The sequence below is a fragment of the Carettochelys insculpta genome, chromosome 22, assembly GCF_033958435.1.
Source record: "Carettochelys insculpta isolate YL-2023 chromosome 22, ASM3395843v1, whole genome shotgun sequence".
In the NCBI taxonomy this organism is placed as follows: Eukaryota; Metazoa; Chordata; order Testudines; family Carettochelyidae; genus Carettochelys; species Carettochelys insculpta.
In genome coordinates this window covers 20,454,174-20,472,027 of record NC_134158.1, presented here as the reverse complement: position 1 = coordinate 20,472,027, position 17,854 = coordinate 20,454,174, and the positions used below count along the sequence as shown (strand labels likewise).

Sequence of the window (17,854 nt, the reverse complement as noted above, 5' to 3'; positions counted from 1 at the left end):
AAGGCACATCTGATTCTGGAAAGGAGCACAGCAGTGAGGAAAGATTAAGGCTTACCTGCACTAGGCAGTTAAGTCGACTGCAGACATGCAGCTCTAGCTACGGCAATTGGGCAGCTAGCATTGGCTTACCCGGCCGTCCTCACTGAGGAAGGTCAATGGGAGTTTCTCCCATCGACATCCCTTACTCCTTGCGACAGTGAGGAGCAAAGGCCTCGACTGCTGACCCGACAGGTCGATTTTGCATGTATTTACCAGGCACTTGAAATCGAACCCTAGAAGAACGAGCCTGAGTGGGTCAATCTTCTCGGTAACATAGACATGGCCTGAGAGCCCTGGCTGTAAGGCATGGGGGTACCAAAGAGATGACAACGCAAGCTATCTAGGGTGGCAGGTACTACAATGAATTTAGCATTTCATTAGCCCCGGACTCTTTCAGGGAAACAAACTTCCAAGGAAACTCTGCACAAGACAGTTCAACTAAAAACTGGTGATGCCACAAGAAACTGTTTCCACAAAGAGTTTGCACAGTGAAATACCAGCATCCTCACGCAGGAGCTTAGTCATGTCAACAAGCACTGACAAAGGCTAAGTCTTCCCCTGGCCACACAACCTGGGTGGCAGTCAGCGTTCCCTCTAATGTCTTCCATCCATGTGGAGAATAAGTTTTGTTCTGTGCACTGAGGCATGAGTGGATGTGCACCACCAGCAGAAACACAGGCTGCCGGCTGTGGGCGCTCTGCTAACCAGATGGGCAGCACCTGAATCTCTCCTGGGTGGCCGCCCCAGCGCTCAGCTCTCAGGGAACACTGGTGGCAGTGTGCCCTGGACAGAGCTGCAGACTTGCAGGCAGGATGCCTGAGGTCTAGTCCCAGCTAAGGCCTGCCTGCTGCTCTCTGATCATGGACAAGTCCCTTTTCCTGTCTCCACCTCTACTTCCCAGCCCAGCCTTTGTCTTTGGGGCAGGTTCTCTGTCTCTCTCAGCAATGCCCAGCACAACAGAGACTCCGATCTTGTCTAGCCTGGCATAAGGGCTGCAAGCAGCAATTTTATTGGAGATGTAAAATCGTTCTCCCAGCAGCAGCAGAAATGGGGTAGAGGGGAGAACTTTAACCTAGACTGGGAACATTTTGGTGGCAATTTCTGCTTTAATATATACTAGCTATTTTACACTTTGTTTTCGTTGCTGACACATCTGAGAGAGGTCTTCTGCTACCTCAGTGAAAGGTGGGGACAAATTACTCCACGCTCTATTTTGTTCTTTGAATGAGGGATATGCCCAACAATATAAGAACATGGTTTTTAGCAGATGAACTATTCAAGTGTGTAGAGATTTTTTGGGGGGCCCAAACTTCAGGCACTAAAAGTGACTTGGCCAACAGAGAGCAGCATCCTTCGGGGGGGGGGGGGAGGGGGAAATCAGACCCTCTCTTTTACAGGAGTCAAGCTGGATACTCAAAAACTGGAGGCACTCAAAACTCACCAGCCACCGCTGAAAAAATCTCAGCCCGTATCTTTAAAAGGGAAGGAGTGGCCTAGGAGAGATGCTTAACAACAGCTTTTCTTCTGGGGGCACTGCGCCTATGTCTAGAAAAAACACTCGGTGGTACGGGGAAAAAATGTACACAACAGTGCATCTTCCAATCACCGGCCAAGCAAGCAGATGAAGTGCGGACTTGTGTCTGGCTATCCAGACCATCTGACAGCTCTCACACATGCAGAAGCATTCCTCTGCCCCTCCCAGCACACACCAGGAACGGATTCTTCAATTACCAGCCTCCTGTCTCTTCAGATGTTCCCATAAGCAGAGGTCAGGCTGCTGAGAGCGTGTGACTGAGTCGGTAGTCCCCACACCATGGCTGTTAACTATCCCTCTGAGATTACAGCTTTACCATCTTAGCCGCCAGGGTTATTCAAACAGAAACTGCAAGTTAATCAATCAAAGGCAGGCACAATGAATGGGCCATAATTTGGGAGCAATTGTTATGGAAATGCGGGCAGAGCAGCTGGGGTGATGACCATGGGCTGCTCAGAGCACAGGGCGATACAGAGGAATCTGATCAGGCTCAAGGCTGTGTTGGACTCTCTCAGATGCAACACTTAAAAACACAAACCATAGCCACCTCTCTCTTACTATCCACCTTGGGAAAGTTAACCCAGGGAGGAAAAATTATATTGCTTTAAACTGAGTTTACCATTTACTGGCCTGGAATCAGGTTTTACATTTGGACACTGCGTCCAAGAGTCCCCTTCCCTTCCCGAGCTGAATGTTACAGAGCTGTGACAATTAATATTTTTGAATTAAACACCATCCTTTTGGAAAATGTAGCATGTGGGAGCAGTGGCTGAGAGACAGGGGACCTGCAGGGCACAGGAAGAGGTGATTTTCCAGGTTTGAAATAGACACTCAACAGCTTGATTTGTACCTCGGTTTCCCCTCTATCATGCAGCATGGACAATAGCTATACCACGGCCTTGCAGGTTACAGAGGAAAGGCACCACAGAAGAGCTAAGTGCTCAGCGTGAACTCAAAAAAACAGAGCACACCCTGGCTTTGGGGAGAGGGCACTTAGCTACACAGCGAGAAGAAAACAACAGCGCAGCTACAGGGGAGTAAGTTCTCGTGTTTTAAAACACACACACACACACACACACACACACGAAGCAAAGAAAAGGTCTGCCATGCCTTGACAGCTCATTCTTGGTCACATGATGGCTGGCGCATGGTGGTTAAACAATTATGTTAAGCCCAACCCATCCATCTTTAAATCTAAAAGACGGAGATTTGGGTCGAGGAAAAGGGGCGCAGGGGGGGGGGCTTTCTATTGTGTCAGACAATGGGCCACTGACTGAAAAATGGCTTTTAATCTGGACAGAGCATATGCCAGGCCTGCTGAAGGCAGCAGGTGAAAAGCACTTCCTACCCCAGCTCTCTCTTGCTCTCAGGGGTCCGCAGCAAAACAAAGTCCAAGCCCGGCCTCCTGTGTGCTTCTGTACGTATTTGATCTGAAGTGTTCCGCTCGCCGGACCTTCTGCCTTTGAAAGCGTTCAGCAAAGTTCCATCTGCCTCTTTGCTCTCCCGGCTTCTTTGGGGAGGGGGCAAAAGTAACATAACAAAGGGTCTGATCTGTTAAGCAACACCCCCCCATCCCCCATTTAAGTTGGTGGGAGCTCAGCACTTCTGAAACACACATGGCTTTGCTATTTTCCCTGACAAAGTCTATGACAAAGCAGGGAGTAAGCTGGAACTTTCTCCCGGAGGCTGTGTGTTAGTGGAATCAGAAAAGCGCTGTAACACCCCTACATATACCCCCCACCCCAGGATCTGGCAGATCTCTGCCATCTCCTACCTCCTTTTTCCCTTTGGGAAACAAACAGGCAGGGTGGGTGAGGGAGTATCTTTTATTGCAGCGGTTTTCAAACCTTTTTCCCATTCGAGGAGCCCAAAAAAAGCCAAACAAAGATGCGGAGCCCCTTTTTGCAATCTTAGACCGTGTGCTGCCATAGGTTGAAAACCATTGTTTGGATCAACTTCCGTGGGTGAACGAGACAAGCTTTTGAGCTTACGCAAGAGCTCTCTTTCACCCACAGAAGTTGGTCCCCTTTGTCTGGGACCAGGGCAGGTCTTAGGACTCTGCAAACCTCAAAAGACCAGCCAGCCTGTATCCTTAAGAGCTGTGCTCGTATGCGGGGGTGTGCAAAGTGGGAGGCAAGAAATTTCATAAGGGGGCACAGCACACTCAAGCTGGGTCTCAGGCTCATCCATTCCATTAAGAATACTGAAAGGGGTTACTGTTTTTATGGATGTGTGTTCACATTTACAGACTGACGAATAAAGCTTTTACAGGCTTATTTTCTTACACAGGCCGAAAGTTTTTTTCCCCCGTCTCTTATGAACATAACCAAAATCTGCATCAATTTGGATGGGGGGAGGGGTGCTGCCAATTGCAGGAACGAAAAGCAGGGCCCCACGTAAAAAGTTTGCTCAACCCTGATCTAATGGATTGCACCAAGCCATGGCTATCTGACAGCACGATGATGTAGGCATTCAGAATTTCAATGACCCATAGGAAGAAAATCCAGAGCCTCCACATGGGCTTTACTGGGGAGCTATGGAAAACTTTGCCGAGTCAGAAACACGGGCTGCAGAATAAAGAGTTGGAGACTGGATGAATTTGGGGGTCAAACCTGGAGGAAGGGCAGACATGTGACCATTTAAAAGGCCAGATGAGCAAGCAGCTGTAGTATGAGTGAAGGCACGCTGGACAGGATGAAGGCATGAGACCCCACACTGTCCCAGGATGCCGTCAGATCCTGCTCCGCTCTGACCCCCTTGGGGCTCCCTCTCTCCTGAAATCTGCCCCTGATCTTTGCTCGTCAAGTGGAACAGGCTAAGAAGAGGAGCATCTGGAAAACCTGTAATGCTTGTCCCTTGGGGACCGATCTGCTGCAGCACCTTAATACCCCTCCCCTTCATTTAATGTCATAGCAATTCCCCACTTTGCTCCCGGCAAAGCTATGCCCAGGGATGGGTAGGGAAGGGAGCATTCTTATCCCTCCCATCCAGCACAAGTCCTGCCTGACCTCCTGCCCCTGACAAGAGACTCACACGCTCGGGTACATCTGCTCTGGAGAAGCAGCTCAAAACACTGGCCCTTTCACTCAGCTGATTAGAATTGTAAAGTAACTTCATTTCTTGATTGCCCCCTCCCCTGGGGAGTTGAGCATGTTATGCTTATTAGTGCTCACTCACTAGCCAGCTTAAACACATTAAAGAATTAACATTTATAATCTGGCTTCCCATACCCAGAGCTGCTCTCCTCCCAGATTTCTCCGCTACCTAAATCCAAAAGAGGGTAAAGACATTTGTGCTTCCAGCCGGCCAAACTAAAGTATTTAAACCCTTGGTCGGGCTGGGATTTTACCAGACGGGACTCTGACAACATTGCAGTGAAGTAATTCCCCGGCGTGTACAACCAAGCGGGGCACAAAAACTGTCCTGAATGTAGCTTCGGTTGTCTGGAAGGAGAAGAACCACACAGACCCAGTGCAGGGGATGGGAGGGAAATTATCTATAGACCTGATGAGAGAGGCCACTTTCCCAGCTGCCAGTGGAGGTTTGGACCGAGTCCTGTGATCGTGCTGCCAGAGCAACAAACACTTCCCCTCCGCTCACCAGGAGTCCTCTTTGGGGGTTCCACAACTTACGTCCGCTTTGAGCGAGAACGGGGATGCACAAAGCAGGGTGGGGGTGAAAATTTGTAAGGGGAACGCAGCACAATCAGCCAGTGGTCTCCAGCTCATCCATCTCATTAAAAACGTTGATATACGTTACTGTTTTTATGTCTGCACATTCACACGTATATACCAATTCATACGGTTTCTACATTCGATGTACTTATTTTCTTACACGTGCCAAAAGGGTTTTTTTTAATTTCACGTGAACATAACCGAAACTGTAGTCCGGCTGCGGGTGGCCTGCTGCTTCCAGACATGAAAAGTGGGGCCCGAGGTCAAACGTTTGCTCATCCTTGCTCCAGAGGAAAGTGAAAAATACCCTCTGTGCCCAAGAATACAAACTCTGCACCGGGAAACAAATTCCTCTGTGACTCAGCGGCAGGCAAGCAAGTGAAGCCTCAAAGCATGAAATTTGATTATCGCTCGTCTTGATGCAGAGCTACAAATGCTAAGAGTACGTCCAGAGCACTTGTACCCAACCCATCCCGCTGAGGGAAAGGGATGAAGAAATATGGGATTCCCAGATTCCAGAATTACTGCAACTGTCACCCAGCCCCTTCCCCTGATTTCAAAGCACACTGCCCTTCCACCATGGGACAGGTGGCAGGCAGAACGGGGCGAGCATACAAGTGTCTGATTTTGGAGCCATGTGAAGACACAGTTTACAGCCAGCCTCCCCTTTAGATTTAGAAAGCCCCTGGTGTATTCTGGGCTCTACTGGAAACAAGCCAGAGGACCAAAAGCACCTGGATCGATGGATTTTGGAGTGGTTCTATTGAATTAGTAGGATTTCAACTGTAGGCCTAAAAGATGGATGCTGAACGTGTGTCCATTGAGGATTTTCGTCCCACGACATAAGCTTCCTAATAAGTACTGGCTGGCATTTTTGAGAGTTTAGTTCATTCTTTGACGGGTGGAAGAAAGACCTGGGTTACAGACAGTCTTCCCTGTAAGCTGAGCATTCGGGCAGCTGGCTGCCCAGGAAAGAGTCAAGTGCCGCCCAGCTGATTAGCAAAGTGCCCACAGCCGGCAGAGCTGCACATGCCTCGGTGCACATAACATTTATTCTGCCCATGGACAGAAAAAATTAGAAGAAACACTGGTTACAGATCACTTTACACCTTTGAGATGAGCAGAGAGGTCAGGTGTGAGCTTTGCTAGTGATGTTCAGAGCTTTACTGATGGATGCCGTTAACAGCCTGACCATCACGGCTGCCTCAGATGATCACACGATGGCGACTGGATCGCAGCTGGCCGCTAAGCGGCCCCTGTGCAGTAGAGACTATCGAGCAAATATTAAGCTAATCTTCAGTCAGGATGGCTCCTGGTGCACTCTCAGCTGTTGCTTTTAGTGCTACTTCATTACCAATTCATCTCGTTTTAATTACAGCATTAACCCAGGGCTAATTAACATGGAAATGGACAGGATTTCAGCTACACATGGAACAGCAATTAAATCCCAGGCCAGTTTCTGCATCCTATATAGTTCACTTGGTCTTTCCTTTTTCAGAAGCTCCCTGCCATATGGCATGGCAGTGCCTGCAGCAATGCCAGGAAATCCTGGGACGCTGGGAACAAACCCCATTGGCTGCTGAGATGGAAAACCAAGCGTAAATGTCCAAGAGGAATTTAAGAGAAAAAACCCACTGGAATCCAAGTCAGAAGCAGGCCTGGTGAATTAAGAGCCTACGTGCACCGCTGATGTTAGACCATGTTTACCCTGTGCAGCTCACTTGGGTATAGACACAGTCTAGGCCAACTAAGCTGCGTCTACACGTGCACGCTACTTCGAAGTAGCGGCACTAACTTCGAAATAGCGCCCGTCGCGTCTAAACGCGTCGGGCGCTATTTCGAAGTTAACTTCGACGTTAGGCGGCGAGACGTCGAAGTCGCTAACCTCATGAGGAGATAGGAATAGCGCCCTACTTCGACGTTCAATGTTGAAGTAGGGACCGTGTAGACGATCCGCGTCCCGCAACGTCAAAATTGCTGGGTCCTCCATGGCGGCCATCAGCTGGGGGGTTGAGAGATGCTCTCTCTCCAGCCCCTGCGGGGCTCTACGGTCACCGTGGGCAGCAGCCCTTAGCCCAGGGCTTCTGGCTGCTTCTGCGGCAGCTGGGGATCTATGCTGCAGGCACAGGGTCTGCAACCAGTTGTCAGCTCTGTGGATCTTGTGTTGTTTAGTGCAACTGTGTCTGGGAGGGGCCCTTTAAGGGAGCGGCTGGCTGTTGAGTCCGCCCTGTGACCCTGTCTGCAGCTGTGCCTGGCATCCCTATTTCGATGTGTGCTACTTTGACGTGTAGACGTTCCCTCGCTGCGCCTATTTCGATGTTGGGCTGAGCAACGTCGAAGCTGAACATCGACGTTGCCGGCCCTGGAGGACGTGTAGACGTTATTCATCGAAATAGACTATTTCGATGTTGGCTGCACGTGTAGACGTAGCCCTAGAGTCTTGGTCATAATTTTGTCACTAACTTGCGTGGTTTCTGCTACAAAACTTGCTGCCACAGCTACGCTGGCATAAGTTTTAAGTGCAACCTGAGCCTTAAGAGAGGCTATGTTACCTAGTTTTCGTAGAATCTCCCTAAGCAAAGGGCACTTAAGTGCATGAATGGACAGGATGATCTAAGCGCATCTCTCATAAGGGTCACCTGTATTGAGCAACCAGTGATTATGGAGTACCCAGGCCTGATTTTCAGAGGATGAGTGCTCAGTGCATGCTGGAAGTCAGGCCCTTTTTCAAGGTTCCTCAGACTGGGTGCCACAGAACTGAAGCATCCAAAATTGCTTCTGAAAACCTGGATCTAGAGTCCAAGAGGAAAGGCATCTTCCACCCGGTTCTCACTTCCCAAGCACCTTCGCTTCTGCTTCTTACTATTCCTTACCAGTAGGACAGTGTGAGGAGGAGGAGGAGGAGGAGTGATTAATCAGAAAGAGGAGAGAAGGAGACAGACACTCGATGTCTGCGTCAAAGAGCAAATGGTTTTACAGATGAGATGAGAAAAATCAAATTCAAAAACACTCCAGGTAGGTCTTCGCTACCCTGAAGATCTAGCTGGTCAGGGTCAATCTTCCAGAGTTTGATTTTGCATGTCGAGTGGGGATGTGCAAAACTGAACTATCAAGGGACAACAGTTGACCCATGTGCACCTTAATCTGATTAGGAGTAAAGGAGGTCAAGGGGAGAGATTCTCCTGTTGATCTCCCTCAGTGAGGACGGCCAGGTGAGTCTATCGTAGATAAGTTGACTCCAGCTAGTCAACTAATGCAGCTGGAATGGTGTAACTACAATCGACTTCGAGGTGTAGTGAAGACCTGGCCTCAGTTTCTTTTAGACGTCCAGCTCCAGGTGTCCGCCTTGACCTGAGTTTGCCATGGTCTGTCCTCTGCCCTAAGCATCGAAGCAGCCGTGCCTTTGCTTGGAGAGACTGTCCCGAAAATGGAGAACTCATTGTTGGGAAGCTTTTCCCAATTCTCAGCCTTAGGGCAGGATGTTCAAATACACCATCAAACAGAGTGGCCTCTCGGGGTTCTAGGTTTGGCTTGCAAGACCTTTATTTTACTGTTGCCCTCTCCACTGGTTTCCTTAGGTGTGTGTTTTTTCCCTACCAGCATTACTAAAGTGACACACCCATAAAGCAAGGGCAGGTGAAGAGAGGTGACTAAGAGCCATGCGCGCCCTCTGCCGCTAATCACAGCCCTGCTACAGTTCAATTGGCACATCCTGCAAATTCTAGGTGTGCAAATGCAGTTCGCAGAAATGACCTTATCCCAGGAGACCCTCTTGGTTACCACAATCCTGCGGCCCACAGAGATGAAGCAGGGCCACTTGTGCAGCCGGCTCACTGGCCTAGGTTGCCCACCGCCACTGCAGAAGAAGCACAAGTCAATGGGAAATGCACTGTCAAGCCCCTTTTGAAAGTTCTACCCTCAGCTGTCTTGTGTTGGTTTCACCCCCCAGACTCTTACCCATCTGCTACCACATCTATGTGCCATTGCTGCTGTATCTGGGCTCACCCGACTCAAACGAGCTTCTCCTCACCTTTTCCACAGAATAGATGACGGCACACAGGCTTGGTGACCGGCCCAAGCTCACACAGGACAAAGCAGAAAACTGAACCCTCATCTCTCAAGTCCAAGGCTGGCACACTAGACACTGGGCTACCCTCCCCTGCTCCCCATCAATCATACTCAGCCCCTCTCCTTCCTTGGCTCTGACACCTTTCAGATATTCCCCAAGTTCAGCCAAGTTTTAAGGCTTTCCCCGGTGCTCACCTGCTGCAGCTTGCTGATTAGTCTTGCAGTTCTTCTCCAAAACCTCTCGTGCCACAATTTGTAGCAAAGGTTGGAAGAGAGAAGCTGATGGATTCTTACAGGAATCAGGGCGATCCAGCCCCATTTCTGACCCACAAGGGCTAGCAGGAATCTCTCCTGCAGCAACATGCAGGAGGCAAGAGCTGCTCTTTCACCCCCAATGAGTGTGGCGACTTGGAAGAGGACAGGACACATCAAACAGAAGCTGACTCGCTTGTAAAACTCAACTGAGCATGTTAACAGTGCAGCCTACAGGCCGCCAAACTTCCCACTGGGGTGCGCATATCTCTCATTTGTGGTCATAAACCTCGTTGGGCCAGATCCCTCCCTTGAGGGGTGGCTGACACCGTTATGTCTTTCACAAGGGAACATTTTCCACAAGAAACCCACATGCGGCAGACAAATGTAGCACCCACCAGATAGTTTTGTCCCCCCAGTTGACCAAAGTTCCCACCACGGACTGTTTGCTCCCTCTGCTAGCTACTACCTCACTGCAACAGCTGCAGCTGGAGTTCTTGGTCTCCACCACCCCTGCTAGAAGTGTGGGTTATTGGCTAGAGCAGGCGATGAGGATGACTACTGCTACACATTGAATCAGTGTCAAGTCTGAGCTAGCCACGTAACCTCTCTGCAATTTGGCCAAGCCAGCCATAAAATGGAAACAGCTACCACAGGAGCCTCTCTAACCTGGCACTCTTCTCCAGCAACAGCCATAATCCAGAATGATTTTAGTTAGCCAGACGATCGCTCATCAGGGATGTGGTCAAGTTTCCCATGGTCCCATAAAGTTTGTTTCCAGCCACCAGTCCTGACTCTCAGTGTTGTGTTATTTAGCTGTAATTTACCCCTAAATGTCGTCTAAATGCCCAGTAAGCCATGGAAGGGTTGGTAATGCACTACACAATATCGACCTCCCGTGGTCTGGCAAATTCTCTCGTCCAGCAACAGTCAGGTCCTGAGGGTACCAGACAGAGAGGTTCAATCTGTACATGTCTTCCAGGGGGGTAAAAGGGAATCACCATATGCCCTCACCTCATGCCCTCCAGAACACAACAGAAAATGGCGCCACATTTGCAGAGGAAGGAGAGAGACAGAAAGACCTGGAAACTGCACTTCGGAAACCTTGTCTTATTTTGATCCAGTATTTAAAGCCAATTTTCCTGTGCATTCACTATGTCCCGTTCCCCTCGCCAAACAGGTTACTACAGAGTCCCATACTTTCATCAGTCACGAATAAGGCTACAGTTTTTTCCTGGAATCCACAACTTCCAGAGACCTCCGTGACTTCAGCCCTGGCAAATGGCCACCACATGGCTTGCAAGGGTCTCTCCTGAAGCTCCCAGCCACTTGCAAGTGGTGAGGTGACCCCACAGCTGAGCTCCCCATTTTCTCACGGATACCTGCAGTGAAAGTCACATAAAAGTCAGGGGCTTCCGTGAATTTTTCTTTGTTGTCTGTGACCTGTCCATGAATATCTATGGCAAAATCTTAGCCTTGTTCATAAACACCACCACCAAGAAGCATGGATCCCAGATGCCCACCTCTGTCTCGGACAGAGAAGAGTTTAAGTGAGGTATCTACTGCAAAATCTAGAGCACCCAACCTGTGTAAACATCCAGCCCTTAGCACAGCAATAGGCATGAAGTAAAACCCCAGCTAGTGGCGCGCAGAATTCAGAAGCTCGAAAGCCCAAACACAAACGTCTCTCTCCCAAGTCAGCACTTCCCCTGCTTGGGGCGAATGAGGAGCTTTAGCGTAAGAGGTAGAGCAGCCAAGTCTGAGAAACTGCCTTGCAGGACACAGGAGAATACTGCTGGATGAGCAAGGAAAAAAAAGGGCAAATGTCTCTCCCCTTGCACTTTCCAGTGCTCTCCTGCCCTAGCTCAGCTTTCCTGGCTTTTCTTACTGGCTCTCTTTCCAACTTGGAGCAGAACGGCCTCTTCTCTTCTGCCTCATGCTGACTTTCCAATGAGCAGGGAGTTTCCCTGTTTGTCAAGAGAGCCATCTGCATTACCAAGTTTGTATCTGCAGGAACAAGTCCATCCCTCTTCCCACATACACACATTGTCCTCCTCCCCACCGTCCCCCCACAGTCCCACTCCCATGTGGGTCTGCCAAGGGCTCACAGGGAGGAGGCAGCCCAAAGCACTGAGCCAGCTTATGTTTGGGGCTTTACTCACCATTATCAAATTCATCTGGGATCTGTAGGGAAAGAAAAGAGACACAGCTAGTTATCCTTTTTCTGACTCCACTACATTACAAAGCATGGCTGGAGACATGCTCACAAGCATTTGCCTAATTAAGAGAAAGATTAATCTTCAAACATATGAATATTCAGATACATCTGTTGGCTGGGATGCAGCTGCCAGCTCCTAACCCCCTTTACTCACTCAAAACACACACACCAGCTCGCGTTGCCAGCACGTTCAACTCTAGGTCTTGTACCCATAACAGCATGGCACTCCGACCAAGCCAACTGGGCCTCCTCCCACAGGAGGGTGAGAAGAGAACTCCTGACACTAGTGAATTACATCAGCTCTTTGTCTAAGACAGGAGTCTGCAACCTGCGGCTCCGGAGCCACATGCGGCTCTTTAAGGATTTTGTGGCTCCCGACACTATCGTTGCAAAGTTAAAAAAAAAACAAAAAAAAAAACCCCTCTCCTGATTATTGTCGATATTTTGGTGAGCATCTAGAGGCCCGACAATGATCTCATACCTAAACAGCAAACGATGTCACCTCAAAACGTTGGATCGCTCTCCCCTCCTTTAATATGCACTGTGCATTGTGGGATATGTGCGTGCACTGTTCTCAAAATAGGGCTACAGAAAGCCTGGTATGATGTTATTTATTAAGGACTTATTTAGTAAGGGCAACAAAAATGATTAAAGGCAACAAAAATGATTAAGGGTCTGGAGCACAAGACCTATGAGGAGAGGCTGAGGGATTTGGGCTTGTTTAGTTTGCAGAAGAGAAGACTTAGAGGTGATTTAATAGCAGCCTTCAACTTCCTGAAGGGGAGCTCTAAGGGGGAGGGGGAGAAACTGTTCTCAGTGGTGTCGGATGGCAGAACGAGGAGTAATGCTCTGAAGTTGAAGAGGGAAAGGTGTAGGTTAGATATTAGGAAAAACTACTTCCCCAGGCGGGTGGTGAAGCATTGGAATGCGTTGCCTAGAGAGGTGGTGGATTCTCCATCCCTTGAGGTTAAGTCCCAACTGGACAAGGTCTTGGCTGGGATGACCCTGCTTGAAGCAGGGGGCTGGACTAGATGACCTCCTGAGGTCCCTTCCAGCCCTGTGATTCTGTGACTGTCTTGTATTCACATGCACTGTGGCTCTTGAATTAAATTTTTTACCGAACTTGAAACAATGGGTCTTCTTGCTCTTTTGGTTGCTGGTTTAAGACAAGAGGACCAGGCTGAGATGTCTGACAGTTGTTGCACTTTTCACATATAAATGGCAACTCTACTGCAACAAGAGGATTTGATGCAATACATCACATTTGTTATAGGGAATATTTCAGATCCCTTGATCCTTTGCTAAGAACAGCTGAAACTGTACCAGACAAGGAGAGCAAACTGAGTATGTGGTGAGAGGAAGATACAGGTAGAAATTCCATGCTTCTTTACCCACAAATAATTCCAGTGAAATAGACATGCCTGGACCCCATCAACCCAATGCACTGGCGGTTCAGGGGAATCTGACTTTGAACTCCACTGATGTAAAGGAAGAGCAGTCTTCGTGCGAGCATGAGATACACAGTACCTCTGAACTTAAATCCTGGCTCTGCCACCGACTTGAGTTACATCACATCCTCTCTGCACCTCAACTGCCACATTTGTTAAGGTCAGGACTATAACCCTCTCCTGCCCTTAGCCTGCTTCGACTGGAGGCTGGTTGGGTACCAGTGACGGTAACTATGTCAAAACAAAGCCCAGAGAAAAGGGTCCAGATCTCAATTACAGCCTGTAGACACTATAGTAATATGAGTAATAATGTCCCTTTAAATAAAGAAAAGCCCCAGCCTAATGTCGAAGCTGTTTCACCACTTTTTTTTTTTTTTTTTTTTAAAAAACAAGGAAACTGCTTTCTTGGGAAAAGTTAGCTAAAATACAAGTACACCACCACCACGAAGTACCCAAGCCAGGAGAGAAGCAGATTAGCGACAGAATTCACTGGGATGGACTTTCAAAGTTGCTGTAAGAGTTTTATCACAGCAATGCAAACAGCTAGCTGGGGAGGGAATTCCAGGGACCAGGGGTATTTCCTGAGGTGCCTTCATTTACTACCCAGCAGGAAGGCCCGTATAACCACATCTCCCACTGGTGAGCACAGGTGGAGAGAGTAAAGAAGCTCATCATGCTTCTATTTGATCAACATGCGTTTGGACTAAACGCTGCAACCGCTCTGTTTTTGGGTCCCACAATTTAGTCTGGTTCTTGGGTCAGTTAGGTTAGGTTTGAGGAGATGCCAGAGAGTTCAGTCACACCAACTCTGAACTCCATCTCACTGCTGAGGATATACGGGTTATGAACTAAGTAAGTCAATGTATTTAGATTACACAGTCTTTAGGGTAGCAGAGACAGTCCTGTTGTAGCTGTACAGCACCTTGCACAAGGTGCCGATCGGTAAATGGGGAACAGGTTCCTCTACACACAAATATGATACAAAGAATAATTACGACATCACGTTTGGGTGAATAAGAGGGGTTTGGTAATACAAGAAAAATGCAGTTTCTACCCAATGATCCTTAAATAAAGGCCCCTAGGACTGCCTTTAACAATCTGTTTCCCACTGAGGCTAATGCGCCATCCACCAGGCCAGCTGCTTACGCCTGAACTGCCCACCCATAGGTAAATTGGCCACACCCAGCAGTAATTCTTGTGTCTTCTGGGATTTCGGAGTTATATATTAGAATGCATGGCCCTGCGGTTGTGTTCATAGGCTGCAAGCCCACCCCAGATGTTCCGTTTCTAACCCTTGTCGCACCATGCCCGGGGGTTCCTTTGTAACTGACAGCATAGTTGCTTTCCTGAGCGCTGGTAAGCCATCACTGGCCAGTCCATTGGCAGAACAGAACCCAGACGGCCTAGACAGACTTTGTTGGCAGAAACAAAACTGCAGCATGCTCTGCCTCCCAACAGCACACACACAGAGGCATTTTTCCCGAAGAACCTGTTTCTGGGCAATTAAATCTGCTGGCCCCTCTTCTCTGGCTGGCCTGGTTTTAGTTGTCGTTTACTACAGTGGCGCGAACTCCAACTCCCCACCTCCACTGGCCGCTGGTCCAGCTTCCTACTGCTGCAAGAGAGGAAGTTCAACTGGGGCACTGGCCCAAATATGCCTGTAGATGGTGCCCATAAGAGTGAGGGGCAGGGCACCTATATAGCAGAAGAACATGAGGTCCAGCAGCCAGGCTTTCAGGAGGAGGCTGTGAGAACGTTTCTCAGTCCTGGAAACGTACTGCAGTCAAGAGATCTGGAAAACCATTTCAGGGTATGGGAAGCATACGCCAAAGCCTGAGCCTGGTGAATCCCTATTTGAACTTGTCCAAGACCGGGGGAGAAGAGAGAGGGCACCTCCTGTCCTAGCCTCATCTGCTAAGGAGGATTCATTCCCACCAAAAAAAAGTCAGCAAAGCATTTTAAGTGCACACAGGCTGCTGAGAGCCTGGCTGCTGACTCCACAGTGCCACCTAAGGAAGGAACTAGCCAAAGAAAGCAGTACCCTTGGATGGAAACACTGAAAATGGTAACTGAGTGGTGGAAGAAAAACCTCACATGCTTCTTTAACCTGCAGCACTTCCCACCACATGACAATTCCATCGGCAGTGCTGGGAGGCCAGCTGCAACGCCCTATAACCTGCTAACCAACCCGCTCCAAGTCATAGAGGGTATGGATCAAGCGCTCTCCTGGTACACCAGCACAGCGAGGGGTAACTTAGGCTAGTGAGTGGGCTGCATGGGTGGCTCTACTTCAACTCAATAGGCTGCAAGACTGTTGTAACCAGGATGGCCTTGCTGGATAACAGCTTTGCAAACAGCACTGGTGTCCCAAGAATTTGCGGGTTGTGCTGACTGAACCATAGCAGCACTCTGATTGGCTGCAGAAGGAGCAAAAGGCTCTCACAACAGGTGTGTGCAATCAGCACACACCTCACTTCACAGCCTCCGGCTTTAAGTACGTCACTTTTGTAACACTAGGAGGGGAAAAAAAGTAAACGGATGAAAGCTAACACAATCTGTGCATGGCAAGTAGTGAACAAAATGCCTCGTGGGCTATACAGAGAGCCCCAATTGGCCGGGTGTGGCCCTCGGGCCACAGACTGTCCCCCGGCGGCTGTCAGAGCACCATTTTTTAAACGTGGCTCACCAAGCAGCCATTCAGGAGAACTTTTGCTGCGGACAGGGCAGAGCTGACGCCAGAGGTTGAAAGAGTTCAGGGGAAGAAAGGCAGAGCAGACAGACAAAGGGAAGGAAGTAGGAACAAAACAAAAACAGGTTATTGTCTGACTTGGCTTCCAGAAACCACATGCTCAGCTGTGTCAGGAGTCGAAGCCAGTTTTAAATGCTCAGGGCCAGAGAGCGAGCTAGCAATGTTGACATGATGCCCGTAAGCTGAACCCCCTGACAAGAATGTGACAATCTGTGGGGAGTTTCCAACGTCTCACTGCTGGGAGAAGCAGGGGCATGAGATAATTTTGGCCGGTTCTCTTTGGCTGGTCTCCCAATAGTCCAATCACCCATTTTGATTTAGGCTGAGTTCGAAGAGGCCGAACAGCAACAGGATTCGTACAATCCTTAAGTGACCACAACCTCAGCCGGGGTACAATTCCCCAGTAGTACCCACGTTCCCAACATTGACCACTGCACTGAAGGGACAGGGAGTCCCTTTCACCCTAACCTCCCTCTCCTGGCCAATGCACCTTCATCTCAGGAGGATGGAGAAAACAAGCAGCTGACCCTGTCAAGAGCCATTAAATGGCACAGCGCCCACAACAGCTGTAAGGAGAGAAAAACACAATGCTCGTTTCCCAGAGAGCTTTGCAGAACTGTCATCTGAGGCATGAATACAATGAGGCTTAAATTACTAAAGTGAGCCTATGTCTACACTAGGCATAGAAGTCAACCACAGATATGCCGACTGCATAGCTAAAATCGACGTATTGACACTCAGCTCATTTGTCTGTCTTAACAGGGAAAGGTCAAGGGGAGAGCTTCTCCCATTGCCTTTCTTACTCCTTGCCTCCTATGAGGACCACGGGGGTGGGCTTTGACCCCGAGAGCTCAGCACGAAATCAAACCCTGGAAGATCAACCCTGAGGAGTATCGACTATCTTCTGCGGTATGCAGATTAGTCTGGAGGTAGCACTCATGGGAATTCACCTGGAAAGGTACTGCAAAATACTCGTTAGTAAATCAAGCCCAAACGTGGCTGGATTATGATTTACTGGGCCACGGAAGTGATCTCAGCCCAAATAGAAAAGTCTAGGTTGACCTCTATAATTGTACACTGCCAACCTCTTTGAGGTCAAACTCCCCACCACACAAATGAAATTCCACCCGACTTAATATGTGCCCGCAGGCCCTGCAAGGGATAAGTGAAGCAGGCAGCTAGGTAAGCGGCTTACTAGTGGCCAAACACAAAAGTTACTGGCTCTGAAACACTGCAGTTTTACCTTGCCAACTCTTCAAGTCACAATGCCAAGATGAAGGATTTGCCAAAATCACCCTTAGCGCAGCTGTAGCAGCTGGTCAATTCAGAAGCCAAGGGAAAACGGGGGTGGAGAGTAATGGTCCCTGTGACCTCTTCCATCAATGTGTGCATTTTTTCCCCCATCCAGGTGCAGAATAAATTTTGCGTGTGCATCGAGGCATGTGCAAAGGTGCAGCATAAGCAGAAACAAAAACCTTAGCTGTGGGCGCTTCACTCATCAGCTGGGTGGCATTTAACCCTCTCCTGAGCAGCTGCACAAAATCGCAGCTTACAGGGAACCTAGTAGGGAGGTCCTGACGTGTAAACCAGGAGTTCCAGTGAGGTAAGAGCTTCTGTCCAGCATGTTTTCTTCTGTAGTTTCATCTGCAATGCGGAAACCTGATCACTAGAAACAACTAGGATCCAACTCATGTCACAAGCAGAGCACCGACGTAAGGTCAAATGGAGAACACAGATTATGAACCAAATCACCCCTCAGTGAAAGGCACAGCAACCAGCCATTACCACTACCGAAGGCCTATCAGATCCTTGATAAGATTACAGGTGTATCCGGCCAAGATTTCAATAACCAACAGGCTGCCCATTCAAACC

At 49.0% G+C, this 17,854-nt stretch overlaps 1 protein-coding gene across 3 annotated transcripts in view; it reads right to left on the bottom strand.

Annotated features, from left to right (window-relative positions):
• TIMM50 (translocase of inner mitochondrial membrane 50) overlaps window positions 1-17,854 on the bottom strand; it is a 58,007-nt gene that overhangs the window by 17,716 nt on the left and 22,437 nt on the right. For all 3 annotated transcript variants that reach the window (XM_075016205.1, XM_075016207.1, XM_075016208.1), the window contains exon 4: window positions 11,730-11,751. In XM_075016205.1, the coding sequence (XP_074872306.1) occupies window positions 11,730-11,751 (22 nt within the window). The remainder of the gene's footprint in view (window positions 1-11,729; window positions 11,752-17,854) is intronic.